The sequence below is a fragment of the Accipiter gentilis genome, chromosome 18 (assembly GCF_929443795.1).
Source record: "Accipiter gentilis chromosome 18, bAccGen1.1, whole genome shotgun sequence".
Taxonomy (NCBI): Eukaryota; Metazoa; Chordata; class Aves; order Accipitriformes; family Accipitridae; genus Astur; species Astur gentilis.
In genome coordinates, this window is record NC_064897.1 from 14,411,434 (window position 1) to 14,439,162 (window position 27,729).

The 27,729-nt window shown below is 38.5% G+C and overlaps 1 protein-coding gene across 6 annotated transcripts in view; it reads left to right on the forward strand.

Moving 5' to 3' along the window:
- The window catches only part of EPS8 (epidermal growth factor receptor pathway substrate 8), a 139,238-nt gene that overhangs the window by 77,176 nt on the left and 34,333 nt on the right, over nucleotides 1-27,729 (forward strand). For all 6 annotated transcript variants that reach the window (XM_049822098.1, XM_049822095.1, XM_049822101.1 and 3 more), the window contains exons 3-11: nucleotides 6,062-6,152; nucleotides 7,232-7,305; nucleotides 17,502-17,569; nucleotides 19,533-19,694; nucleotides 19,895-20,044; nucleotides 22,338-22,420; nucleotides 24,480-24,616; nucleotides 26,389-26,462; nucleotides 27,486-27,612. In XM_049822098.1, the coding sequence (XP_049678055.1) occupies nucleotides 6,091-6,152; nucleotides 7,232-7,305; nucleotides 17,502-17,569; nucleotides 19,533-19,694; nucleotides 19,895-20,044; nucleotides 22,338-22,420; nucleotides 24,480-24,616; nucleotides 26,389-26,462; nucleotides 27,486-27,612 (937 nt within the window). In that variant the 5' untranslated portion in view covers nucleotides 6,062-6,090. The remainder of the gene's footprint in view (nucleotides 1-6,061; nucleotides 6,153-7,231; nucleotides 7,306-17,501; nucleotides 17,570-19,532; nucleotides 19,695-19,894; nucleotides 20,045-22,337; nucleotides 22,421-24,479; nucleotides 24,617-26,388; nucleotides 26,463-27,485; nucleotides 27,613-27,729) is intronic.

Sequence of the window (27,729 nt, forward strand, 5' to 3'; positions counted from 1 at the left end):
AAGACTGGTCTTGCATTAACATATGGGGTCTCCTACTTTGATTGGTAATTATGTCACCAAAATTTCTTAATAAATTTATCCTGTCCCTCCTGCTGAAAAGAATACTGCTGGTGAATTTAGTGTACTCCTTCTACTGAAGGACTGAGAAAAAAATATTAGATTTCAGACAGTGTCAATGAAAATCAAAGCACTTTTTGAAACTGGAAAAAGTAGCGTTGATTGAGCTCGTCTGCTGCACTGCTCGGGGAGGTGAACACAGTTGCAGACCCCTCCTCCTCCTGGACAGTGCCCTGTCCCCTGTCGTGTGGTGTTGTCCCCTGTCTGGCCAGAGCTGTATTCGTCTGTCAGTCATTAGTTTCTTGCGATGCTCCTACCCCTTTGCCCCCTTAGACAAACAGGTAAATAATCTGGGTTTAAGTAAAGCTTTCAGTAAGGACTGGCATTCACAGCATAGAGGGGGCACATCCAGTCCTTTCCCTCCCCGCTAGGTTTCTTTAGCAGGAATGCCAGTTAGCTAATGTCGCAGCCAGCAGAATGGTTGTTTGGGGATGCACTAAAATTTAAATACAGGATGCAACTCAGTGCAGATTTGTATAAACTAAGATGCAGTGTAATTAACACTAATGCCCATGCTGGAGAGCTGCTCTGAATCCAGAGAAGACCTGAAAGTAACAGCATTTTCAAAATGATTTCATTGTGGCTATTGTATTAACATATTTGTATTAACATACTGGAGTACCTATTCCTTTCTCAGAAAGCTTCCCCCCGCCCCCCCCCATCATTAATGAAGAGTGGCTTGGAAGAGGCAAAGGGGACAACAGCCAGAGTGGTGGTGAATGAAGTCCAAGTGTTTTGTCTTGAAACTGCATCAATTGTAGGGTCTAGCTTTCAATTTTCTGTGTGATTTTTTTTTTTTTTTTTTTTTTTTCCCTGTCATGCTTTTGACCATCGTTTGGATGCTCCCATACCCTTAATAGAAAATGCAAAACATTACAGTTCAAAGCTGCTGCCAGCCCAACCGGCAGCAGTTTTGTCTTAGAGAAATTCTGATATCAGTGTACCGAGGATGGAAAATCGCCAGTGATCATTTCCGAAGTAATACTTACTCATGCATGCATGTGGATCTTCGTGTTTATCTCGAGGTAGGATGTTGAACAGCCAGCAGAACTCGTGTTTGCTCTTGGTTCTTGTCTGAAGCAAGTCCCGAAGCAGAGGGCAGCAGCAACATTTCACCTGACTCCGTGGGACCCATTTCTATCAGGAGTTTTCCGTTTGTAAAATCTGTGGCTGGAGTGAAGATACAAATAGGAGAGTGTTGGGTCAGAACAAGGTAGACACAAAAGGAGAAGACACCAAAATACAGGAACATAAGGAATAACTAAAGAAACTACCTCAGCATGGAGAAACAAGAGGGTTAAAAGTAATAGCTGTTCAAAAATTTAGCATGAGGAAGGAAAGCGTGTGTGGGTGAAGAGGGTGAGGTTCGAGAAGAAACAAATGAAAAATAGTCACGCAGCAAGTTAAATAGTTTTTCTACATTCTGTAGAACAGCAGTATTGAATGCTATGGAATAGCAATAAGAAGCATTTTTATTGAATGCTTAGTGAGTTACAGTGTAGCATGGATACATCTGATTTTTTTGTTGTTGTTCTTTGTTGTTCCGTAATATTTTTAAAAGGGAAAGGGTGGAGAAATAGTGTCCTTATCTGACATTGCTACAATGTCAGATCCGCTACAGATAAATGTTGCCTTGTAATGGTCCACCCATTTTTGTTTAGGCTAGAGTTACAGTCTGTGCCTCCTAGCTAGCTGGGGAAGAATTCTTGGGGGTTTGGGACATGTGATAACAATGACTTGTTACTAACATTTTTATAATCGGTAGATAATTATTGTTTCAGCCATTATTGGCTTTCCTTTTCCTTCCCCTACATCCTCCTCTCTTTATCCCTTCACCCTCATAATTTCTAAAATATCCATGCCATTAAGCTGTTTCTCTCTTTCTCTTTCTCTCTCTTTTTTTTATTCCCCCCCCCTCCTCCCCATCTGATATTGTGATCTGCTGCTGGGTGGGACTGATTGATTCAGGATGAGTGGAAAAGAGCACCAGTCTCTGGAATATCTCGTTTTCTTTGATGAGATAGCTCTTGCCTTCTGGAAAAGGGATTTTTAAAAATAAATTGAGGGATTTTGTTACCGTCAAACCCCTACTAGGAAATTAAATGGCAGGGTGTGCGAGTTGTCAATGTGTCAGCTTGTAGTTGCACACAGATTGTTTTGCTTTCGTTAGGCTGCTGTGCTACAAGGTGGGGAAGGAGAAGAGTATTTTAGCATTTGGGCGTTTTTTAAAATGAATATTTATGACATGTAATCATGTTGTATGCTGCTATAATACTCCCCATGTTTGGGATTAGACCACCTGTAACTGTTGACTGCTAAAGAACCAAAGTATATCTGACTCGGAAGTGGTTTGTCTGTTATAAAGGTTGGACCCTTGTCATTTCTATTGCTGCTTACTATCAATATGCTAGAGTCCCTTCAAAAATAAAGCTGATGTCAGCGGTGAAGTTGTAGGTAGGTTTCTTTTTGTTCAGTCTCTGACACTGTGCGAAGAGAATTTAGTAATTATTTGTTTTTTAGGAATTCCCTCCCTGTTTATAACTATTTTCTTACTGGTTTTAATATATTGTTTAAGATATTTATCTCAAATATATTACATATTTGTCTTATTATTTCTTATTGTTTTAGCTATTCTTATTATTCTTTTATTCTTAAATTCTTATTTCATTTTCCTGCTTCTACATATTTCTTGTTCAGAGTAAGCATGACGTCTTCTCAAGATCCTAAGAAAGACATGACCATTCTTGGACGTATTCACAAGTAAACTGTTGATACTTGAGGACCTATTAAAGAGGGATCATACAGTTAATTTTGAAGGGTGTTTATCTTAAAGTCTAGGATACCAGTGTATGTTGCTGTGAGCTGCTGGGCTGAGGTGAAAGGGAAGATTAAAGAGGAAGTAGAGTTTATTAATAGACTCCTGGACGACAATGGCTTTGCAGTGTGCACGGGTTGACTTTTGCTACAGGATGGGTTGTAAGAGATGAAAGAGCATTCAAGATGAGAAATACAGCAGAGAAAACTGCATAAGTGAATAATAAATGAAGCTCTGCACATTCTGTTTCCTTTTATGTTTTTTCCCTTCTCTTCATCATTCACTTAAAAAATTTTAAAGTGTTTCCCTAAATTGTTTGGGGTTGTGGGTTTTTTTTAAATATTTAGGTTGAAAGAGATGAAATTGCCTGATAATTTGGGGGAATTAGGAGTAGCTTTTTGATGCTGTTATAAATATTTGGCCTAATTATAAGTAATAACTTTAAGATGTTTGTTTGTATTCATATTCAGGAGCTTTCTTGAACAAAGGGATAGACGCATTGCATAGCCTGTTGAAATTGTCATGTCAAAGTAGTTGTCTTGGCATTTCAAAAGCATTTGATTTTGGTTTTAACAGTGGAAAATTGCATAAGGAACAGGAAATATTTTTGGCTTTACTCAACTATCAAGTAGCAAGTGGTGTTTTGTTTGCATATCAGCTAAAACTCACTAAAAGTTTTGTGCTTGCTTGGCAGAACATGCTGGGTTGTTGGGGTGTTTTTTTTGAAAAACAGACAAAATTTCTGACTTCAGTTTTTCATTTTTACTTGGTTCAAAATACAATTTTAAAGCTTTTTATATTTACTCTAAGTGGTGTTGTGCCTTACAGTGGGCAAGTATTTAGCCATGAGACGTGTTTTCTTCCCCTAATGTGAAAATCTGCTGCTTTAAAACTCAGTGTGTATGCTAACTTCAAAGGCTGAAGCTTTAAGTTGTAATATAGTACATTCCTTTTACTTAAAATATGCTTCACAACTTTCATAAAAGTGGAGTACAAATAACAAATCAAGTATTTGTCAGATTAAGATGCCAGAGGAGTGAAATAATTGTGAGGGAGTCTAAACCCAATTTTTTTTCTAGATCTCACTTTAAAGCAGATAGTTGCAGAATTTGTTATAAAAAGGGCTATGAAAAAATCACAAATGATAAAAGGGTATGGCAAATAGAATTATTAAATAAATGTTAACTTTATAAAAGTGTGTATGGAAAGTAAAGTGGGGGGATACTGAAAAGTGATGGACATAATTTGTGTGAGTTTTTTTGATCTGGTCACTCCTGGGAAGCTAATCACAGGATAAATTGTTAAGCAGGGTAGCAAAATTAAGCAATGATGGCAGATGATAAGAATCAATAGCTGATAGGAAGTGTTGAAGATCTTAATGGCAGTGTGAGCTGTGCACTCTTGAGTAGCTCTGGTCCACACAGTCACTGAAACGAAACAAGGAGTGCACAGTGACCTGGCAGATTCTGCTGAGAAAATGAGTATTTTTATACTTTTAAGTCATAGGACGGTTTCAGGATGCTTCCCAAGGGTTGTAATTGCCAATGAACTGAGCAGCAGTCGGCACAGATAGTAACTTATTGGAGACAGCTGCTAAGTACTGAACTCTATAAAAAGTGGCTTAGAGCAGCCAAACGGGCTACCAGGTTGGATACATGATATATTCTTGGGGGAGTGCAGGAGGAATGGAAGTAAAATGTGGGTATGTCAGTAAACACATTTTGCAAGGAGCAATCAAAGATTTAAAAGAAAATTTTTTAAAAAGAGATACTAAGCAAAATTACCAAGTGTGTGCTCACTAAAGGCAATACCACACTTCTGCATGATTACGTTTCGCACATAATCAATGCAGCTCAGTTCTAGTTAGCTTTGCTAACTGCATCTCAGGTAGGAGATGTCAGGTGTTCCTCAGAAAGGTATAAAAATGACTGTTCTCAGTACAGAAGACCAAAAGCAGCTCATACATCTCTTGAACTGCCAGGAGACTTTAGAGCTGAGAACAGAATTTGATTTTGATTGTATTTTTGCATGAAAGAGGAAAGTAGCAGAACATATGTGGATGCAAAATAGAGTATGTGCTGTAGGTCAATCAGCTGCTGCTGCTTTGTAAAACAGGAAGAGAACAGTTAAAGTGAGGCAGTAAGTTGACTTAGTGATTCAGAAGATAAGCTGGTTGTAAGGTGACTCTAGTACAACAAAGCAGGTTGTGCTTACTTTGGAAATGGAGCTTTTGTTAGGTACATATTTTGTCTGATGTATTTTTGACTATTTTGCAGAGTTACAAGAAATCTTCTTTCTATTTAATGACTGAGATGTAGAGAAATATTCAAATATGTGTTATTCATATATGTATAAATGAAAGAATATTTGCCCATGGTAAATTTGAATAGAGATTTGTTAATTGTTTACAGGCTTATGAAAGTCACTTTCCAGAGTGAATTTTAACTTCAATGGGCCCATTATTAAAGGCAGAAGGCATTCTTTTAACTGTTTCATCATAGCTTTTTCAGTATTGTTGTTATATGAGAGGTTTCGTTTGGCATGCCAAACTTTCAGGATGTTAAATGCTGCTGGTTTAAAAAAAAAAAAAAAAAAAGGCATTTTAGTCCCCAAAATAGCTAACCAAGTTTCTTTTTGTGCTCACAATTGTGTTTTGTTTTGATAATGTCTCTTTCTAACAATTCAGCTGATAAGTTTCATAGAATATGTATCAAAAGGTCATTTCAAAAGTTTCATTTGAAGGAAATGAACAGAGGATTAAAATCAAGCATGCTTGACTATTAAAGTTGCCATTTGGAACATCTTGTTCACTTCTGCAGTAGATGTTGTTCTTAGTTTAGTCAGCCTTTTATTTCTAAAGCTGTTCCTAAAGACCATTGTATCAATAATAATAGCTTTATTCACTAAATTATAAATTATTTGAAGCAATAACTATCAAATTGCAATTGGGAGAAGTTCTATAACGGGTCTTTAAGGCATCACCGTGATGCAGATAATAACAATTGAGCTTGTTGATGCAATTTCTTTCCCATTTCAACCATAATTTTCTCATTAGGTTTGCATTACATCTGTATTAAACCTTCATCCTTTAAGAGACTTTAATTCATATGCTGTTGTTTCTTTTCCCAGATCGTTTCCTTCAGTAAGTGACGATAAGAATGAATGGACATATATCAAACACCCCTCCCGGTGGATATGGAAGTTATTTTCCTCAAATGAAGTAAGGTTATGCCTTTGATTTTCCTTTGATGGAAAAAAATAGTGTTGTATTTTCTTCTTTATGCTTTTATTTCAGATAGAGCTATAATTATTAGATCCCATTGGAATAATACAAAGGCATTTTCTGTAAAAGAATGTGCAGTTTCCAAACCATGTAACCAAACCTCATGTCGGATATCATCTGACTGATTTTTGTATTAGTGTGAGGGTGAAGCTGTATTAGTGAATGGAATCATCTGGAACAGAAAAATAAATTGCTGTAGCCGTAACTTACTTATATTACTCGGAGAGGTCTTTGTATACCTGAGATGTTTAAGGCTAGCTCTGAGTGAATGCATTTTTATGTATAAAAGATGAGGCTGCCCTTTCCATCTGTGAGAAAATACTGTTTCCCAGCAAACAGAACGGAGCAACTGTTACCTGAAAGTGTTACCTTGCCTGGGACGAGAGGATGCTCCCTGTATCAGAAGCATGGCACTAGGCTCATTTGCAGAACTAATGAGATTTGACTTAATCTGATGCCAAAGAACATGTATTCCTGTATGCAGCAGGGCATCTGTGCTGTCATCTGCTTCTCATATTGTTGTTCCTTTGAAGCGAGTTTGTATATGACTCATTCTTGTTGTTACACTAGAAGGAAGTTGCATTGCCTTTTCATTTGTTGTAGGCAATGATAGTCCCTTGATAGTCCTTTTAAGTCTTTTATGAAAAGCAGTTAAAATTGTTAAAAACGATTAACACTTTCGTATGCAGGAAAAATTGGCGTAGTCATTATTATTATTATTATTATTACTACGTGATTTTGATTATTTTCATTATCGGAGTATCTATGTGTATAACACACCCCCATTGTGCGTGACACTGTATTAATGCAACAAAAAAGAGCTCAGAAGGGCTTCCAGCCGAAGTGAAACATGCTGTATTGTATTCATGGTGCTGAACAAATACCCGGTATCATTACCTCTGTTGGTAATGTCGTAGGTATGTGTAGGCCTACATAAGGGGAGGGATTTTTTGAATGCCTGTTTCTGTGTGGCAAATACATCTATACAGAAGTTAATCAGAAGTATTTTCTTCCAGTGGCTATGGCTCCCCAACGTTTGCTCAGGCAGAGAGGGAGCAGAATTCAAGAACAAGTGCAAAAGCTCTTTATGGTAAGACAGCATGAAGTCTCTAAACTTTTATGTTAAAATTGTTGTTTAAATATCAATTGTGATGTCATGGTGGGAATATTTTATGCATATAAATCTGAAAGTGTGTGTACATACATGTGGATATGTATGTCAACAAAACTAAAGAATAAAGTGATTTTATTCCTACTAAAACTAAATAGGCTAGCTAGAAAATGTTTTTATGGTTTACTAAGGAGAGAACTCCCACCTGCTAATTTTTAAGGCAGCAATGTACAAAGCTTTTATCACAAAACTGAGTGAATCTATAGCTAAGTTATGTACCAGGGAGAAGGCATTCAGAGGTCTAGCTGTGCTATGGGTTTGATTCATGACCTGTGTCTCCCCCTGCCTCCCCAACTTTATCCCCTGCTAGCAGAGAAGGAATTTACAATATTATTCTTGTTTGACACATGGATTTCATGGAAATTAGATTTGATGTAACAGATTTGGAGTCTTATTTGGCCTGCCATTTTCAACCGGCTTTGCGACTGTCAAACCTGATGTTACTTACAAATGCCTAACTGGTGTTGCACTTAACCAACTACAAATGCTACTATTTGTCTTGGCTGTATATGCTACTCCGTAGCCCATGGCCAAATCACTGTGGAGGCAGAATGTAGTCATGTTCCTTGCCAGCCAAATCGCACCGTTTCCTAGTCGTCCACGTCTGCTGTGAATACATCCTGCTGATAGCTGTGCTGGTAATGGAAATACAAGCAGCAATGAGGCTGAGAGAGATTCTGCGTGTAAATCTGTGCCTGTTGTTAAATGCTCTTTTGAAAGTCAGTACAACTGACGAGGCTGGAAGAACGAGGTTTGCAGTGAGAACCCGGTCCTGTGCAGGGACCCCCCACACCTCAGCCTGCGCTCCCTTGTTGCATCTACCACTTCTGCAGGTTAACAAACTGGAAAGCTCAAAGAGCGGTGGCTAATAACTGCAACATCCCTAGTAGTAACTAATTTTTTCTCCCCGCTATTGTGGGTGGGCTGATGGCTGGGAGTGACCTCGGAGGTTAGGGGAGCGGTGGCAGGGTGCTTTGTGGCATTAGAACAGCGTTAACTTTGCCCTTGGAAGGATGCCCTACACGCCTTGAGCTTGGTTACTCACCCGTGAGCACACGCGAAGAACTTTGTTCTGTTGGTTGCCTTGTTGGCTTTCAAACTGTTTTGAAATTCATGAGGCTAAAAGCCCACAAAGGAGATGAGGGATCTCCTAGCTTTGTGTCCTCTGACAAGAGGAGTGGTGTGAAAAAGCTGACGTGGTCTGGTGGCAGAAGGCTAGAGTAGTGTGAAGGTCCACTTCTAGAAAAATCAGCAAAGACAGAAGTAAAAACCATTTAAACATTTGTCATTTAAAAATGATGTTGCATGTGAATCATTCAAAGTTTAAATTTATTTTTTTTTAGTGGTATGCTACAAAAGTCAATCACTTGACATAGTATTAAAGGCAGAAACTGCAACTGAGGAAAATTCTGAAGTGATCACTTTGAACAGTGATTTCTGCATCCTGTACGGGTTCATTCAACAAACTGATTGCATGTGTTCACAGAAATAGTAGGTGGTAACAGAAAGCAGCAAGAGACATTGCAAGAAACTCTTAGCAGATTATTTCTTTATGAGATGTTATAAGAGAGTTGCACTTTTCATTTAGTATCACCATCATAATTTTTCAAGAGTATGTGCTTTGAACAGTGTGGCAGTATCAGTAAGTGTCTTAACCATGTCCTTTAATCTTTGTGGGCTTTAAAAATAATTCCTCTCCGAGCTTTTTCATACCAAATGTGATGGGATAGTGATATGTCAGTAGAAGATGGGGACAACAGAGTATATTTGAGGTATTTAATGGTGAACAGCCTTTTACTTCTAAAATACTTAATTGAATTCAGGTACTAATTGAAAATGCTTACCATATAACTGCTGAGTGGTGGTTCCTGTAAAATGAATTGTTGATCTTTGTTCACTTCCACTGCTGGTAGATATATCACAAAACTGTAGTTGCAGTTGCCAGGAACTGAATGAAGTAGAAGACTCAATTATCCTGGAGCTCCAAGGGAAGATACATTGGCACAGGTTTTAGAGAGGAGGTGCACATTTTACTGCTTCTGCTCTGTTTTGTATGCGTAAAGAACTAGGCCGTCTGTATCACCAAATGCATGAACTGGAGCAAACAAGGAAAACGCCTAAAACCTTTCTCAAATTCAGGGCAATTATTTTTTTAATTTTAGCAACTGTGGTACCATTCTGCTGCATCCCACATGTGTCTTTTCTTTCTTTATGATGTTAGGGGTTTTTGTGCATGCTGTCCCAAGGAGGGTGAGAAGCAGTCAAGTGATACTGGAATTGTTAAAATGTGTTAAAAATCCTTATTATAAAATACTTTTTTTCTAATTGATTTATAATTAATAACTAAAGTATTTTATTTGAGCCGTGAGACTGAAAGTCTATAAAGCACGTTGGAGGTGTCTTAGCTTTCTTTCTATATTTTGTATTATGTACATGTATATTAAATGCACATATTTTATTTATGTAAATACATAAAGCTCATGTATTTAATAGATTCACTTACAATATATTGGAAAAAAAAATAATTTTACTGTAAAAGTAAAATGGACCATGTTTTTTGCTTTGATAAAATGTGACAATTGTTAGCAGCAAACTTCGTCCGTGACAAACTTCCTTTTCTTGAAAGACTTTTGAATGTCATTTGGACTAAAGCACCTATCCATGGGTAGCAACAAGTGAAGATAGTACCTGGGTTCCTAAGTGACCACTTGATCTTGAACTCAATTTCGTCCAAGCACAGTAAAGACCAAAAATTTATTAATAATAATAATGTGTATATATACATATATATTATGTATATGTGTGTGTATTTGCACACATGCACATATATATATGTCATGGCATGATGTTTATCTCCTGAGGGGGCAGTGCTGAGGTGATTCATGATTGTTCAGTCATCAGGCAGAAGGTTGGCTACAGTGCCAGTGGGAAAGGAGGCTGGAGTTTTGTTGGCGTTACAGACGGTTCAGTTAAAAACTAGACCGGAGCCATCGCTATCTCTGATGTGGTTATCTGAGAGCAAAAACTTCCTTGCAACTGCCTTTTTTCCTGTTTCAAATAATCCTTTGTTTTCACTCGTTTCCTTCCTGAAATGAACTGTTTTCTATTTGCATGACAAATCTCTCACTGAACTGGGTGGGAAGATGCCCTGTGCACATTCTTATGGGGTTTATTTCATCATTTGCTTCCTGATTTTTCCATCTGAAATGGATTTTGGCTCACACTGTCATCTGTTGTTCTAGCATCGGCTTCTCCATCTGTCTTCTGCAGCTCTGCTTGCAAGGAGATGTGCAGCGTCAGTCGGCGTCGATAGCCAGGGCTGCGCTGGGGGTTTGCCAGAGAGTGACACAGCCCCGTTCCTCAGAAGTAGTAAGCTAATGGTTCATTCCAAATTGTTAGGTGGTTATACAACATCGAATTGAAAGATGTTGCTGAAATTGTCTTCACACCACATCAGAAAAGGCTAGCTGTTTAATACATTGTTTATACTCTCATGGCTGTGATTAGGTGCTAGCAGTGAAATTGCATGTGTATTTTTGCATTGCTCAAATATCTCATTTAGAGCAAGAACTATAGTGTAATAAATTCAAGGAAATCACAAGCAGATCATAGACTAGGTAAACGAGTCCATTAAAAGAAGCCACCCATGTAACATGCTTGTATTATTTGATACTCAAATGAATTAATTGACAATTGAGTCCTAAACAATACACTTTTTTTGATAGCTAGTTCCACATAGCCATCAGGGAGAAGCTTGTGGCATAAATCTCTGAAAGTGATAGTGTTTGCTCCTCTGAAAATGAGATTTATTTTGAGCTCAAGTTTGACCTTTCTCCCCGGATGTGTAGGTCACATATCCTGCACTTTTCTCTCAGTTTCAAGTTGACTTTTTCCAGCTGCTGCGATACGTCCTTAAAGGGATGTCAGCAATCGGTCCAATGCAAACCACTAATATATGGTAGTAAACTAGGTATTGGGCTTTTCTGCTTGATGATGTGTGGTAATAATTTATACTGTCACTCCAGGATTCTTAGGACAGCTTGTGAGGGAGACTTTTAATCCATGTCCACGTGCATTGTCATCAGATTTCGGAGCTTTGTCTCCTTTATACACTGTACAGACATTTTCCAGTTTGGCTATGGAAGGGGGAGATGGGAGCCAGCATTACCCTTCTTTGTGTTATCATAACCATAGAACTGATAACATTTATTACATCTGGCCTATGCAGCTATTTGTAAGGCATTGGTGGAAGTCTAGCCATCGAGATTCCTCACTTCTGTTTTAGGCTTTTAGGAACTGAAAATTTATTGTGTCTGAAGGTATCATAGTCCTAACCAGCACCACCTGTGCTTCAGGTCATCTCTTAAGACCCAGCCTGAGATCTTTTGTTTCTGGTAAGAATTTTCCCTACCTAAAGAAAGAACTAGATTTCTCTTGCTGTGATACATTTTTCTGTGTGGTCTTCTGGACAGTGGCACAGAGCCAGACTATGGTAGACTTTATTAAGCAGCTTTCTAATTTGCCATATTCCTGTACCCTCTTGCAACTGGAAGATGGGTGAGACAGGACTCTGGCTATGTCAGGTTCTGTTCATAGCTCTGCCTCAGTGGACCTTGGGCAAACTTGCTGGTGGTTTTGTCTGGAACTGTGGAATAGTTACCTTTCCAAAGCATGAAATGATCCTTCACAGAAATAATTGGGGAGAGCAGAGAGTTTTTGGTGTAGTGAGGGCAACAAAGAGAATGAGCGAAAGCAATCTTGACTCCTGTTTGTGTCTGTCATATACTGGCTAGTAGTATCTTTGACTTGGCTAAAAGTCTTTGGTCAGTCTTTGTTTTCTGGTGTTTTGGAGGCTTCCAAAAAATGGTATGAAATCAATACCTTTTAACATCTTTTTCTAACCAGAAACATGGTCCATTCCTGATGATTGGTGAGTTCAGTAAGTTCACAAAGACATGAATAGCAGTAGCATCTGTCCACAACAGACAGCGGGAGGAGTATTAGTTTCTGTGGATCGATGTTTCTGTTTCTTTGAAAGGTTTAGTAACTAGTAGATCTTATAGTCAGGACCTATGAGTGAAATGCTGTGCTGCTTTTAAGTTTATTACCCTTGCATTGTGAGAGATTTTATTCTGCTCAGATTCCTCTGGGTTGCATTTGCTATAGATTGCCATTAAGAACTCAAGTGTCTTCTGCCGTGATCTTTTTTTTTTTTTTTCCCTTTATCACAGGGAAAATACTTTATGTAAATTGTGTGCAGCATATCAGCAGGGTTTGAATTAACTGCGATATTAAGGCTGCACTGTATTTTACACGTTGGATGTAAGAGCTGCAGTAAGAGTAAATAGGAAAAACTCAATAGTTTTGATGGTTTTATTCATCCTGTCTGGAAGTCTCTGTTGCAGAATTTCACTTTAGCTTCAATAACTCTCTTCATGCATGAAGGGACCCGTGAGAGGCTGAGATTGATCGGAAGGATTAGGAGAGTGAAATGGAGAATACAAAACTTTTTTTTTTTGTCCTCCAGTGTCTGGGGTTGACCCCAGCCAGCAACTAAGGACCTATGCAGTTGTTTGCTCATTCCCCCTGTCTCCTCCCTGCAGTGGAATAGGGGAGAGAATCAGAAGAGCAAAACCAAGAAAAAACCTAATAGATCAAGATAAAGACAGCTTAATAAGTGAAGGAAAGGAGGGTGAGGAAGAAAACCTGAGTAACGCAAAAGCAATCACTCGCCATCTACCACAAGCAGACCAATGCCCAGACAGTCTCTGAGCAAGGGCTTCTTTGGAAAGACTACCCACTAATTTTATTGCCGAGCATGACGTTCTGTGGTCTGCACTATCCCTTGGGTCAGTTGGGGTCAGCTGTCCCGGCTGTGGTCCCCTCCCAACTCCTTGTGCCCCCCCAGCCTCCTCACTGGGGAAGCAGAGTGAGAAACAGAGAAGGCCTTGACACTGTTCAGCAACAGCTAAAACATCCCTGTGTTATCAACACTGTTTTGGTCACAAATCCAAAACACAGCCTGCTGTGAAGAAAATTAACTCCATCCCAGCCACACCCGGTACATTCAGTAAGTCAACAAATTCTGTTGTTCATTTTCAATAGCAGGGTATGAGTTACTTGCATTTGAAGATCATGTAATAAGTCAAGAGGCATTTTCAGGGTTTCTGTAAAAGCAGTCAGATTAATATTGATGAATATTAATCAGCCACTTTGATATGTGAAAGAGTTGAGGAGATGAAAGCTACAATTCCAGAAGCATGGGAGTGGGCAACTCTGTAGGAAAAGAAGAAAAATAAGGAGCTGTATAAGGATGAAAAAGACTGTGAGTCTTGTGCTCAGATATATGTGACTTGGTAGTGGAAATGTGGAAGTGTTGTAGGAAGACACAGCAGACTTCTGTGCCATCTACTTAGAGAAGGACTCAGAACAGGTTTGCAGGCTTATATCAATTTTGCTAGAAGCTCAAGGCAGAGGAGCATATCAGCGGAAGAGGGTGCAAAAGGCCCTCCTTTCTGAGGGCAAAGTGAGCACTTGCTGGAGGTGTGTAGGTAGAATCTGGCTCATGAGTCAGGCATCAGGAGAAAGCAGATGCCAATATTTAGTTTTGAGCTACTGGCAAAAACCATGGGAAAGGGGATACCTTCTACACACCAGTTTGTTTGTTTTTTTTTTTTTTTTGGGGGGGGGTCCCTTTGTGTTATGTTCATATTCTCATGGGGGGACTTCATTCATTCTTTCTTCAGTGCAATTTATGCCAGGCAGACAAGAAAACCATCTCTCGGGGAGCCTGGGTGATTAGCAGCTGGGTTGACTCTGTATGGGAAAGGAAACCCACTTTCTAGCTATTGAATTGTAAAAGGGTTGAAAAACAAAGGTTGAGGGGACAAAAAACTTCCAGAAGCAATGGAAGAATTTTGCCTGATGCTAGGGTACTTATTAGAAGATGTATTTTGAAGAGTGAATAATTTCAGGAAGGAGCAGTTACCCATAGTATCTACCTCCAGCTCCTCTATAGCAGTGTTGACATCGTTCACAGCTGCTATAGGCTACATCTTAGCTCATCCAAAACTGCGTAAAAGTTACAGCACTGAGCAGTAATTAAGAGCCTGTGAGGTACCCTATCCTTTTTTTGCTTTGGTCTGTAACTATAACAAGACTTGGAAGTCTCCCCAGTTTTAGTTTGCATGCTTCACTGCAGAGTTTAGATTTATTCACTTTCTTGGACTCCTAGAAAAGGGAGTCTCCAAGTCTGCATGAGTGACATACGTTACATGGTGTTTTTTGGTAGAAGGGCACATAGAATAACAAGAAACAGCAGTCAATGCCCCATGCCTGTCAGTGTTTAAGAGGCATTTGGACAATGCCCTTAATAACATGCTTTAACTTTTGGTCAGCGCTCAAGTGGTCAGGCAGTTGGATTAGGTGATTGTTGTAGGTCCCTTCCAACTGCAATATTCTATTCTATATGATAACTTAGACACCTAAGTTGATCATTCTAATAATCATTTTACCTGCATTAAAGAAAGAAATATATAAATAGGAATTGTTGCTGATCTCAGTATGGACTGTGAGTTGTGGTGACCATACTTTTTGTTTATTAACACAACCACGGATTGACTTTTGTTTATTGGAAATCTTACTGAAGTTCTTGTTACTATTGTGTTGTAATTAAGAATGGAGAACTTGAGGGGCTCTCCTTGGCTCTCAAGTGTAGGCAACCACAGATTTTATTAGCATTCAGAAAGCTCTATCTCTTATATAAATGCTATTGTTCTCACCATGACATAGTGTGTTGAAAACCTTACCATCGTGTCTGTTGTGCGTGTTGTGCTGCTCTGTGGAAGAGGATGTGTTAATCACTGCTACAAATAGTTTTGGGTATTCTGTCTTGACACAGGACAAAATTCCTGTGAAGCAGAGCAAGGAATCTCTTGCAAAACTTACTCTCCGCTTTTTAATTCCTTTGGAGCCTTTACATATGCCAGGATTTCTTTGTTTATTTAAAACAACTCCAACTGTTATTGTTTGCAGGATTTTTAAATCTTAGAGTGCATGTAAAATTCCTTATCCTTGTTTAATTTGATATCATTAAAAATAATATTTTTAGTGGCCTAAAGAAGATAACAGTCAAAACTGAATATCTGATGCATTGTTAATTGAAACAAGTGACTTTTTTTAAAGCATCTATTCTTTCTTACTGGACAGCATTTAACTATCATTTGTAGTCCATAACAGAAGACTGTTAACTGATCCCCTTGGAGATGCAAATAATTCTATGGGGTTAAACTAGATACTACTTTTTAATACCCTTGTTTTGTTAGGAACAGATGGACTTTACTTCTTCAGATCATCATCCAAACAAAAAAAGAAAGGTAGCAAATCAGACAGTACTGCTTTACTGACTGTTTTGTGCATGTGTGTGTGTCTACTGTGGTTAAAAAGAAAATGAACAAAAAAAATACTTTAACATGCTGCAAAAGCAGAAATAGTAGTTACAGTTGGAATCAATGTAGATCCTCTGCCCTAGGATTTCAGAATAATGTATAATGAAAGAAAAACATCTATTTTGAAATATTCACCCACCTAGTTAAAAATTCTGATAACACGTGGTGTTCTTGCAGTGCCGATTGCACTGCGCACTTCTTTTGCTAAAGCAAGCCAAGTAGCTGCTGTACAGCAGGATGGCTCTGTTGTACGAGCAGTGTTTGTCGTCACGGGAGGGGGGCTTCAAGCCAGTGAGGTATTTCAGAAACTGTCTTGTCTTTCATGAAAGTCACCGAGAACTGGAGAGGTAATGCTGTGATTATAAAAGGTGACTAATACTTCCACAAGCGGCATCTGAAAATGAGGGCACTGCTGTCTCTGTCAGGACCAGAAATTCCTGTATGAAGGAACCCTGGTCACAGCAGACACTTTTACAGTGTGGCTTTTATGGTGCCCTCAATGCAGATCTCTGTGTGTCACAGATCATGTGCTTGGTAGTAGTTAGCATTCTTTTATTTTGCAAAAAGTAACTGAACTTTTGTGTCAACAGAATCACACACTTTTGTTTTACCTCCAAGTAGGATGAAATGGATGTATTTTGTATGTACACCAGGTACTTTCCTTCCAAACAAAATCAAACTGCTTATTTTACTTGAAGATCAGAAATCAAGTTATTTAATGAAATGGAGAGAAAAGAATTGCCTGCTTGCAGTATTTCCTTGGACCTCTCTCAGCTATGTCATCTAATGACTTTCTTCCTGAGACAAAGCTCCTGGTGTTCCAGGTCAAGCACTTAAGTGGTTATAGTGAAAAAAGAGGAAAACCTTCCAAATGTTGCATTCAATTTTTTTTCCAATAAAGTTGAAAAGTTTTCTTCAGTATTCATCTAAATTTAATTATTTTGTGGTGTGGGTGTCTGTTGTGTCTTCATCTTGCTTTTTCCCTTCCCTCCTCTCCTGGTTTAATATTCATCTATTGTATAGAGTAAAAGGCAAAGGATGTTTCTGATTTTGCAGCATTGTGGTTTGTTAGCTGAAAAATATTTCTGTTTAGATATATTTGGTGTGTATTTCTTTTTTTTTTTTTTAAAGTCCTTTCCATGCTTATTTCTATGTTAGTAATTCATCAAATTGAATACTTTAGGAAGAAAAAAAGGATGAGTCAGGTCTGTTTTGTGTGTGGCTTTGTTGCTTTGCAGATTTAACATGAGAATTATATGTGTATCAGAAAATACTTTTGCTTTCAAGTGCATTCATACAAAGGCAGGAAGCCTGATGCTAGTTATCATATTGCTACCAAAGTGGCAAGCCAGTGATTTTAATAATCAGGCTTCCCAATGAAGCGTTTACAGTCAGAACACTGCTCCCCTCCAGTGTCCTGATGCACTGTAAGGAGATAACTGGCTTTTGTTTGCACCCACCAGCTCTCCGTTAACATCGTTGACGTAAGTATGATCCTTGTGCTGGACTATGTGGTGGTGAAGGTTTTTTCCATTGCAATACAGAAATTAACAGCAGCTCATCTGTTTTCATATATATAACTAGTCTTAAGTACCTCTGAGATATATTCAACAAGCAGGAATAAGAAGTTGAATGAATAATTATTCTTTCTTTTCCTCCCATCTCTAGAACAAAGAAAGAATTATGCACGAGACAGTGCCAGCAGCATATCTGAAACTTCGCAGTATCATGTAGAGGTGAGACGAGGACTGATATACCAATTATAGCTTTCAGTTACATGCAGTTATTTTTGCCTACGTGATTTCTGAGGATACATATGCTTGAAGGCATATACATCTTCCAAAATATCCTGCCAGCCCGAGGTCACTTCAGAATAGATTACACTGAAATGTCTCAAATTCTATAGCTTTGCCATAATGAGCTGAAATTTTGATGTAGAAGAATGTAAGCAAATTTGTGTGTAGTTTGGCAAAGGGACAGGACTTCTCAATGGGATATTAATTCAACGTGTTCAGCTGCCCTGTCTCTGAACCTGGCTTGTTGCAAGGATGAGGCAGAGCTGAAAAACCCTGTGCTGTTGGCAAGGCACACTGGATGATATTTAAAATGAATACTTTGATCAGTTATAATCAGCAGAGGTGACAGAATATTCAGAAAGAGCTGAGCATTAACCCCTAAAAGCCCCAATTAGTCTACCATGTAGTAGTTAAACAAATACAGTCTGCCTGCACAGATTCTTCCCCAGTGTGAAGTGTAAAGTATGGTACTTCCTGCCTTAAGCTGCTTTGCAGAATTACTGCGTGCGGCTGTCATATTTTATCTAGGCGTAGATACATTTAAAATAGTCAGCAGAGTAAGCCTGGGTGCCCATGTGTAGCCTGTTAAAACACTTTTGGATGCAATGCCTCATTCTGTAGTCTTACTTTGGCACAAACTTTCTTCCACTACCATCAGACCACTGTTGTGGGTTAAGCCAAGTCTTGCAAATACCATAGATTCCCAGCTCCTTTTTCCTGGGTTTTAAATTAGCTGTAAATTGTGAGATCATATGCAGAAGAGTCTTAATTTCAAGTGCTTCTATCCTATGATCAGCTTGCAAATGAATACTTGTGTTGCTTCTAATTATCTGTCTATTTTTCTTTGGTTTCTTCATAACGGTTTTGATACTGTACTGGCATAAAAATTAGTACTTGTATTTGGAGTCTAAGGATTTCTGTGTGAGCAGCCAGTAGAGAGTTTGTTTCACTACTTTTAAATACTTTGATTATATGCAGCTTATATCTACTCTCTTGTCTGTCATTACTAGGTGCTCTTATCCTGTAATAGAAGCAAGCACACAATCTTTTTTTTTTTTTTTTTTTTTTAATTATTTAGAAGATAGGTGTGCAGGCATATATTAAAGTTGGTTCAGCTTGAATGAATGTAACCAGGTCTTCAATAAGAATGTGAAGCTGGATTTATGCCTGGATAAAATGAAATAATTTCATGGGTTTTCTTGCATGGTTGGCATGTTGAAGGAGAAATTGTCAAAACCACGATGGTGGGGAAGCTAGTTGAGGTGATGTCTGTGAGGTAGTATTTAATTTCTAGACCATTAACTGAATCTGGAGAATATTCCAAGTTGATGGTGAGCCAAAATAGTATACTATGTCTCTACTGTGATCTGCATGAAAGCCGCGAGTAGCCTGTCCATAAGGTATCCCAGTCAGACGCAAGCCCATCATGGTTGCCATCAGCGTGCTAGCTGGCAGCTCTGGAAGAGGTGAGGACACTCCAGGTCAGGGTGGTGTGGAGGTACGTTGGCAGGGTATTTCTGGGAGGCTTCTCCTGACGCTTCCTGGATTCAGCTTGCCAAGACGGACAGGTTTTCACTCCTCAACAAAGCTAATTAAATACTCAAGGTTTAATTCTCACTTTGATACCTGAAAGATGTCAGAATATGCCTTCAAGTCTAGCTGCTTACAGTAGCGAGGAAATGACAGAGGATGACAAACTGAGTTACAAAAATCAGTTGACTTCAAATGACATTATGGACTAAACAACCTCTCATATGGCTTATGGGATCTGTCATATACAAAGGCACTTTTATTCATGAATAAATTGTATTGCTACTTTCTGGCAATTTGAATACTGATACTGCCGAGCAATAGGAAAAAAGACAATTTTTTTTTTTTTTTAAATGTACATCCCATTCACTAGCACTTGACCACCTTTGTTCTGGACCGAAAAGAAGCAATGATTACAGTAGATGATGGAATAAGGAAGCTGAAATTGCTGGATGCCAAAGGCAAAGTGTGGACTCAAGATATGATTCTTCAAGTGGATGACAAAGCTGTCAGTTTGGTGGACTTGGAATCAAAGGTAAGATTTGTGAGTGGCAGTCTCATTTTCAGAGAGAGAGAGAAAAGGGAACGGGCAGAAAAATGATGTATGTGAGATTTGGTATTCTAATTAGCTTATTATCACATTCCCTTTTTAACTTGTGCAGCTTTTCTGAGATCAGGACTCTGTATAGTAAGGTGGTGTTTGTTTGTGTTTGGTTTTTTTTTCTCTTCCGGCAGAATGAACTGGAGAATTTTCCTTTAAGCACAATTCAGCATTGCCAAGCTGTGATGAATGCATGCAATTACAATTCAATTCTTGCATTAGTATGTAAAGAACCAACCCAAAACAAGCCCGATTTGCATCTTTTCCAATGTGATGAGATTAAGGTAAGATAGTAATGGAGATCTGCTATGAATTATTTGAATAGGGGAAATTTTATGAATTGGCAAGTACAGTGGATAAAATCAAGTGAGCTGATTCATAGAAAAGAATTCTGTTCTTTTATTCTTATAAATATAATTTGAGTTTAACGTACTTATGATACCGACACTACTTATAGTATGTTAGTAAATGTAGTGTAGTATGTCTTGCAAGAGAGTAGTCCAGCATGTAAGCTGAATTCTTAGTGCATGTTCAAGTATGTTGTTACTGTAAATATTGATTCTTGTGCTCTGTAGATGTTGATTTAGGTTTGTAAATGAGTAAAACTCTGGAATATGTATAGGGTTTGCATTCACACTTCTGAAGAAAGTGGTGTAAAATAGTTTGAGTTATCTCAAATTTATTTTGTAATCTGCAAAGAACTCATCCCAGCCCTGAGTCTTAATTTTTCCCCTTTTTCTGCTCTTTTTGTCACTGAACAATTAAACCTTCTCTATGTTCTCACCTGTCTGCATCTCTGCTCAGCTGGAGAGATAATGAAAAGGAAAATATTACTTTCAGGAGGGGCAAAACAAAGAAAGAGATTGTTCACCTCTGATTAAAATATTCCTTTCAAGCATAAATAATTTTTAAAAATGTATTGCACAATACATCTTTATTTCCAGGGTTATAAATTTTAATTTGTTAGTTACTCTATATAATTGCTATTTTTTTAAATTCTGATCGATAATTTCATGGGGATTTTTTAATTCCTTTGTAGTAGTTTATATCATTCTCTTAAAAAAACAGATTGCTAATCACATTGTGCAACCATTTTGAAACTGGTATAGTGAGTGTGATGTGAAGATGACTGGCTAATTGTGTGATTTGTTGCACAGAATTTGCAGTTTCAATGGAAATTGGGATTCTGTGAGAAGTTCAGGTGGCTTTATGTTAAATAATGCAGGGATCCTTTTTGAGGTCTGGTTGGACCCAGCTTCCCAAAGTGTAGAGGCAGTCTCTTTTCTTCAGATTTTCATCTTTTGAAGTTCTTCCTCTGTGTACAAATAAAAATGCAGAGCATGTAAGCATGACTTGGAAGTCCAGGATCCCCCTTTTCTTCTGAGGTATTGTTTGAGTGTGTGACCATACCCTAGGTTTTGTTCCTTACCCATGAGACTTGGCTGTTTTTGAAAGGTTAGGTCTTTCTCCCTTGTCTTTTTCATGCTTTTGATTAGAAGTTACCAGGAACTTCAGAAGCCTCTGCAATAGGAAGTTAGTAAAAAATCAATAATATTTGGGGCATTCAATATTTTGTGAACAAAAAAATTGTTAAATAATAAATATTAAGAGTATGGTTAATGGAATTCTTCTGCACTTAAGTTCCTCAAATTCCCTTAAGGTTTTTTTCTATTAATACTTTAACCTTAATGTATCCCTCGTCTGTATGCTGTAGTGCAATTTATTAAGACAAAGAAGTCCCTTAATTCCCTTGCATCTTAAATTCAACAAAGTCTTCTGGTCCCAGGGGGTACTAAGAAAGATGTGGACCTTGTAGAGTGAGCCAGACACTGACAGATTTGGGCTTTGACAACCTGTGTAGGAAATAAATTTATCAGCTGAAGACATGTAACACAGCATTCTAAATCCTATGAGAAGCTGTGACCTGTTTAACACAAGCTCTATTAAAATAATGCCTTGGACATATATCAAAATTTCACTTTGCCACTGGTGGAGGCAGACTGCATTTCTGGAGAGACAGGAACCTACAGATTAGGAAATGTACTGAAAAATTCATCTTCTGTTACATCAAAGAGAAATTGGAGGCTATCGTTATTTCTTAAAGGAAACTTTATTGCTACAAGTTACTTTCCTAATACTTTATGCTGCTACTGTCTATAGTGGTTTTGCTGCTACTATCTATAGTAGATTTTTTTTTTACAGTATGTCTTCCCCCTAACATACTTGAGAAAAACAAAAATGGTATACACAGAGGGAGAAAATAGCTTATGCAATAATGGTTGACGTGAGACAACTACAGCTGTTCAGACAAACTTGGTATCTAGATGACATGCTCATCTGACGAGCTTGGATGCTTGAGATTGGAACAGTGACAAAAATACCAACTCCCAGACAATAGCATTGTGTGTTTCTTTGTTCTGTTCGTATGTAAAATAGTTTATCCCAGAACTTTTAAATGGGATTTGATAAGGTATTCTGGAATCTACAGATGCCCTGAGAAGGGCATGAGGAGATACTTATTTTGTATACCTGGATAGTCTAACTGATAACCGGTGGTTTCTGCTTCTGCCTCATTAGGCTACCTTCATTCATGAAGATATTGAAAGTGCAATCAGTGACAGTAAAAGTGGGAAACAAAAGAAGAGGCTTGAAACACTGAGGTAAAAACCTAAGTTCTTGGCAGTGTATAGGATCGTCAAATACTGTTACAGCATTCAGGAGCTCTCCAAGTCTGTCTGCCATCTTTTGTTCTTTTTTGCTAGTTGATAATATACTTCCAAAACCACGTGTAGAGGCCTTGCTTTAATAATTATTTCATGCTCTTTCAATTTATAGCGTCACTCTTACCTTTCCCAATTCCACCTTAGTGGTGGGAACAGCTGACATCAATCCCATTTGCCAGAGAATAGCATTGCATGTCTCAGTTCTGCATATGGGTCAAGTAGTTCAGAATTTTAATTTAAAACATAAATGCCCCATAACTCCAAGTAAATAAGATTATGATAAAAGGTTTTGGGATCTAAAGATGTTAAATAAAACAGCACCTGAAGATTGAATAATCTTCCTGCCTGCCTGTTTAATGATGGTGAAGACTCCTTGTTTCCCTGGTAGCAATAACTTCTCTGCCAGCTGGAAAATGTGAGGGAAAAGAGTCTATTGGATTCAGAGAAGATTAATGGAGAAATGAGAGGTAGCCAACAGAGGCGTAGAAACAAGGGCACAGACATATTAGATACTGAATGGTAATGATGGTAGTTTGTTGAAAAGTTAGTATGTAACTGCGTCCTGATAGTATCAATAACACTTAGTTTTGTGGTTCAGATAGAGAAGTCTCTGTTGGACAAAAATCATTAAGTAAAAATGTCACCATTGTATGAATGAGTTTATAACAGTCTTAGCTACCTGTTAAATTCTGATGTGCAACTTAAAAAGTTTTCCTAGAGTAATGGACACTCCTATAAAAACACAACAAAAACTGAACTATGTGACTTTTTCTGTTTAAAATCAAATAAGTAGACTTTACTGTTTGAGGGACTGTAACAAACAGGTATAATTACAAAGAGGCAATCTAGAAGGACTCAGACACATTGGATGTGCTGGGAAACTAATAAGATTTAATTGGGAAGAGACTGTAGGTCAGTAGTCTGGTGGGAAAAGCAATCTGAGATATCAGTCTCCGAGGGCTGAGGCCAAGAGGTCGTGAGTGCGTGACAGCTTAGTGCCAGTTACTCGCTGTCGTATCATGCACATGCTGACATCGGGTCGCGGGGAGAGACCCTCCTGCCCGACATTGCGTTATGGAGTTGCTGCAGTGTTATTGACAAGGAGAAGTGTGGGACATGTGGAGAAGAGTGCCCAGGAGACTGGAGGAAGCAAAGGTGAAGGAAACTTTTTTTTTGTTCAGTGTTCAAAGACCGAATAGCGCTTGACATTTTGTGTTGTTGAATGCCGTGAATGAGATTATAAAGAGATGAATTTAAGGTGAAGGTCTTTTAAATAGGGGCATGGGGAAGTGATGGGATGTGTGTATGACAGGAGTTGTTGAGATTTTTTTTTTTGTCGTCTGTTGGTGGTATCAAGCTTCAGAATGACTTCAAAGACCTCTTTCTTTATGGTATTTAAAATGACACTAAGAACTGGAAAATGGGAAAGCTGGAGGTGGGAACATTGATACATGAGTATCAAGACAGGATGAACAGGCCACTGTTACAAAAAGGAAAATCGGCAAGTAAATTTAAGTGGTTTTGTTGGTAGGGTTTTAAGAAACAGGTGGTTGGCAACCTGTCAAATTTGGGGACTAGATACTCAACTTGTGATGGCTGAAGGGTAACTTCTAATGAGAAATTTCACACAAAATGGAAGCCTAGCCAGTCAACTGCATATGGTGGTAAAAACACCACCTGCCAAACCCAAGCCACTGAATTTACCGGTGTAAACTGGCAGGTCTCTAGACATTACGTTCTGTGGCACTGCTTGGGGATTTCCCATGTGGCCAGGTAACAAAGATTCGCTAACCCCATCACGGAGCGGGTTTCCTACTGCGTTTAACGTATTTGTGCATCGTGGTCTCGGGTGCTGCTTACTTGGCAAGTCCATACATAGCATGCTCACCAGCAGAAGAGGTCCTTGTGAAGCCTCCTCGTCCTCCCTGATTGAGCGCTAGCCAGCAGAACGTTTTTCCTTCAAGTGTCACTTCTGAGCTTTCTCCTCTCCCTCTAGGATGATATCCAAAGCTGACGGGGCCATCCCACCGCCGCCGCGGGCGCCTGCCCCCGTGCCACCGGGGACCATCACCCAAGTGGACGTGAGAAGCCGGGTGGCGGCGTGGTCGGCCTGGGCCGCCGAGCAGGGCGAGCGTGAGTGTCGCTGGGGGCCCGGCGCCACACGGCGCGGCGGCCGACGGTTGCTCTGGGCAGTAGGTCTTGATGGTGCTCGGTAGTAACGGAAGTAATTTGGAAAGACCGCTTTTGTAAGGATTACGGTAACTGAATCCAGATACAGAAACGGCTGTACGAGGTCACCCCTCTGTCCTCGCTGACAGCAGACGGGATTATTCTCCCCGTCTAGTTTGAAATGCCCCAAGCTGCCGTTGCCTGATCTGGGGAATAAGACCCGACTGTCATAATCTGACTTGTCATTTACTTGCAGTTACCCGTTTTCTGAACTGCTGTTCAGAGCCTCTTTTACTTGCGTTTAGCTGGGTGAGGGTGGGGGCTATGGATTTTAACCTGGGCTTTTTTGTGAACGTGGTAATATTCACAGTAATCGGTACTGGCATAACTCCAGTAATTTAACGATGCTCTCTTTAGTAATAGGGAGAGCGTAGGCCGGATATTTTGAGCAATTAAAAGATATAATCATGGATTAAGAGGTGACTAGAGTTCAGCATTATTTACTTATTTTATATTTATCTTCATAATGGCCTGTATGGCTAAACTAGTGTTCTTTTCTGATGCGTTTGGATTTTTTTTGTTTGGGTTTTTTTTTTTTTAATCTCTAACAAATACTTTCATTTTGATCAGATTTCTTTGAAAAAAATATTCTTTGGAAACAATACAGTTCCTTCTGTAAAACAGACTGTATTAAGGGAATAAACTTCGTTAAAGCGAGGCCTTTTTTGGTTTGGGTTTGTTTGATTTGGTTTTTTTTCTTTTAATAACAGATACTAAAATTTTAGAATTAGAAGTCATTAACCATGGAGTCTTTATCATTTTTTGTTTATTTAACTGCATCACTCAACAAAGTACACAACTATGCAAAGAAAACAACTAAAAATGTTCAGAGAAATCTGTAATGTTAAGAATGTTTTCATCTACTAACCTATACTATTACATCTGTCTTGAGTAAATGCTAGTTTATTCCTCTGTTTGACAACATCTCAACTTCAGAAAAGTTTCCTTAGTTTGTCAAGTGGTCTGTCTTCCTAGACCAGTTGTGGACCTGAGTTACTGCAGTTCCTTTTATTCCACTCATATGGAATAAAAATGCATTTATTAAAATCCCAGCTGTTAACAAAAGCAATACCGTATTTAATGTGACTTAAAAATGCAAAACTTATCGTTGCTCAAAATGTTAACCCTTGTTGTTTTAGAATGAAAGTTACTGACACTGTCCATTGCTATTTGGAAATACCTGTTTTCTCACATCATTACCTCCCATTTCTGTGTTGCCAGACTTGGTCTCTCTGTCCAAATGCTTATGTCCCTTTTTTCTCATTACCTTCTACATCAAAATTCTTTGAAGTCATGGCTACACCCTTCCTTCCTGCTTACTTCTGCTGGAGTAGCTTTTAGCATATTTTGCAAAATGGGGTGATTTCACATTATGTTGTATTTATAATCTGCCACTTTTTTGATTTTGACCCTGGTCCCACACTTCTGTGGTTAACTTCATTTATGCAGCTAAGTTGACTGAAAGCATACACCTAGGCTTTTTTGTGAGATGTGGCAGGATCAGGCATTAGGATGCAAGGTTTTCAGATTGTGTGGAGTCCTTGCAAAGTGAACGGTACAAACATTTCCCATCTTTTTCTCACGGCAGTATGGTTTCAAGCATAAGCTGTATAGGAAATGTTGGTTACTAATTCTGTGTATGTAGATGTCGTCTTATCTTCTTCCCTTTTCTGCAGTTGAAAAACATAGACAGTACCATGATCATGAAGAAACAGCAGAGATGATAGCAGCCAGGATTGACAGAGATGTTGTAAGTGAGAAACTACAAGTGATATTGCTTAATGTCTGTGAAATTTTGCAGCTCTACTTTGTGGGAAGGCTTTTTCCACATGGGAAATTAGTTCTGGAGGAAAGTTTTCCAGGCAGCCTTTGTTTGTGTGGTAGACCTTAAAAATGAATAGGTGGTTGTTCTTTTTCTTATTTTTCCCGGGGGGGGGAGAAAAAGAAAATTACAAAGTACTGAATGTTGATGCAAAGTTTTCTGCTCTGAAGAGCTAGAAATATAAATGCTAGTTTTATGTGGTAGACCAAATTAAGCAAACTGTGTAGGGGTAAACTTAAATTCTGTTAATTTAGTGTGACTTAGATATGTGCAGTATCTGGAAAATGAACATAGGGTCATTTCTGATATTGCCTATAAGCAACAACATTGGGCAGGTCTTATGATGTATGCAATATCGAATATTGCCCCATTCGTCAGTTCTACTTTTCTACTCTGATATTGCCCTCAGCAACATCTGAGGGTCTTGAGGAAAGCATGTTGAGGCCTGCTGAATTGGTGTATACATGTTTTCCCCAGGGGCTCCTTCATTCTCCTCCACTTGCTCTGTGAAAACAATTCTTCAAAGAGTACTTCTATAAAACTGCATTCTGCTATTCAACAAAGAGCTTAACACTTTGAATTAAAGGAGATTATGAAGTTATACTGTTTAGGAAAATGCTGTCCTACACAAATAATTAGAAGTTTTTTCATGTGTTGCGAGAGAAAATGTAATGTGTGAATGAATTATGTAATTCCAATCTGAATTTAATAATCTCGATGTTTATATTTTAAAAAACTTCCAGTGGCCCTAAATTTTAAAAAAATCTAAGATTTAAAATACTTTACAGGTGTGTAAAGTTAAGAACAAAATTAATCTAAATAAGCAATATTTGAGCGTGGGTTTTGTCCCGAGGAAGCTGTTGGTGTCTGAGAGTGTAGTCATTTTGATTTCTGGAGTATTTCTGCTAATAGGTTCTGTAGAGAAACTGTTATTTTTCTTTTCTTCCATAGCAAATTCTGAACCATATTTTGGATGACATTGAGTATTTTGTTACCAAACTTCAAAAAGCTGCTGAAGCTTTTGCTGAACTTTCAAAGAGGAAGAAAACTAAGAAAAGTAAAAAGAAAGGACCTGGAGGTAGGAGTTCTTACTGCACACAACTCTGTGTCTCTGAGGATCATTGAAGTAGCTAGCAAATGTGTCTTTCTGTGTTGTTTTTTTCATGAATGTAGTAATTTTGTTTCACTTTGAGCA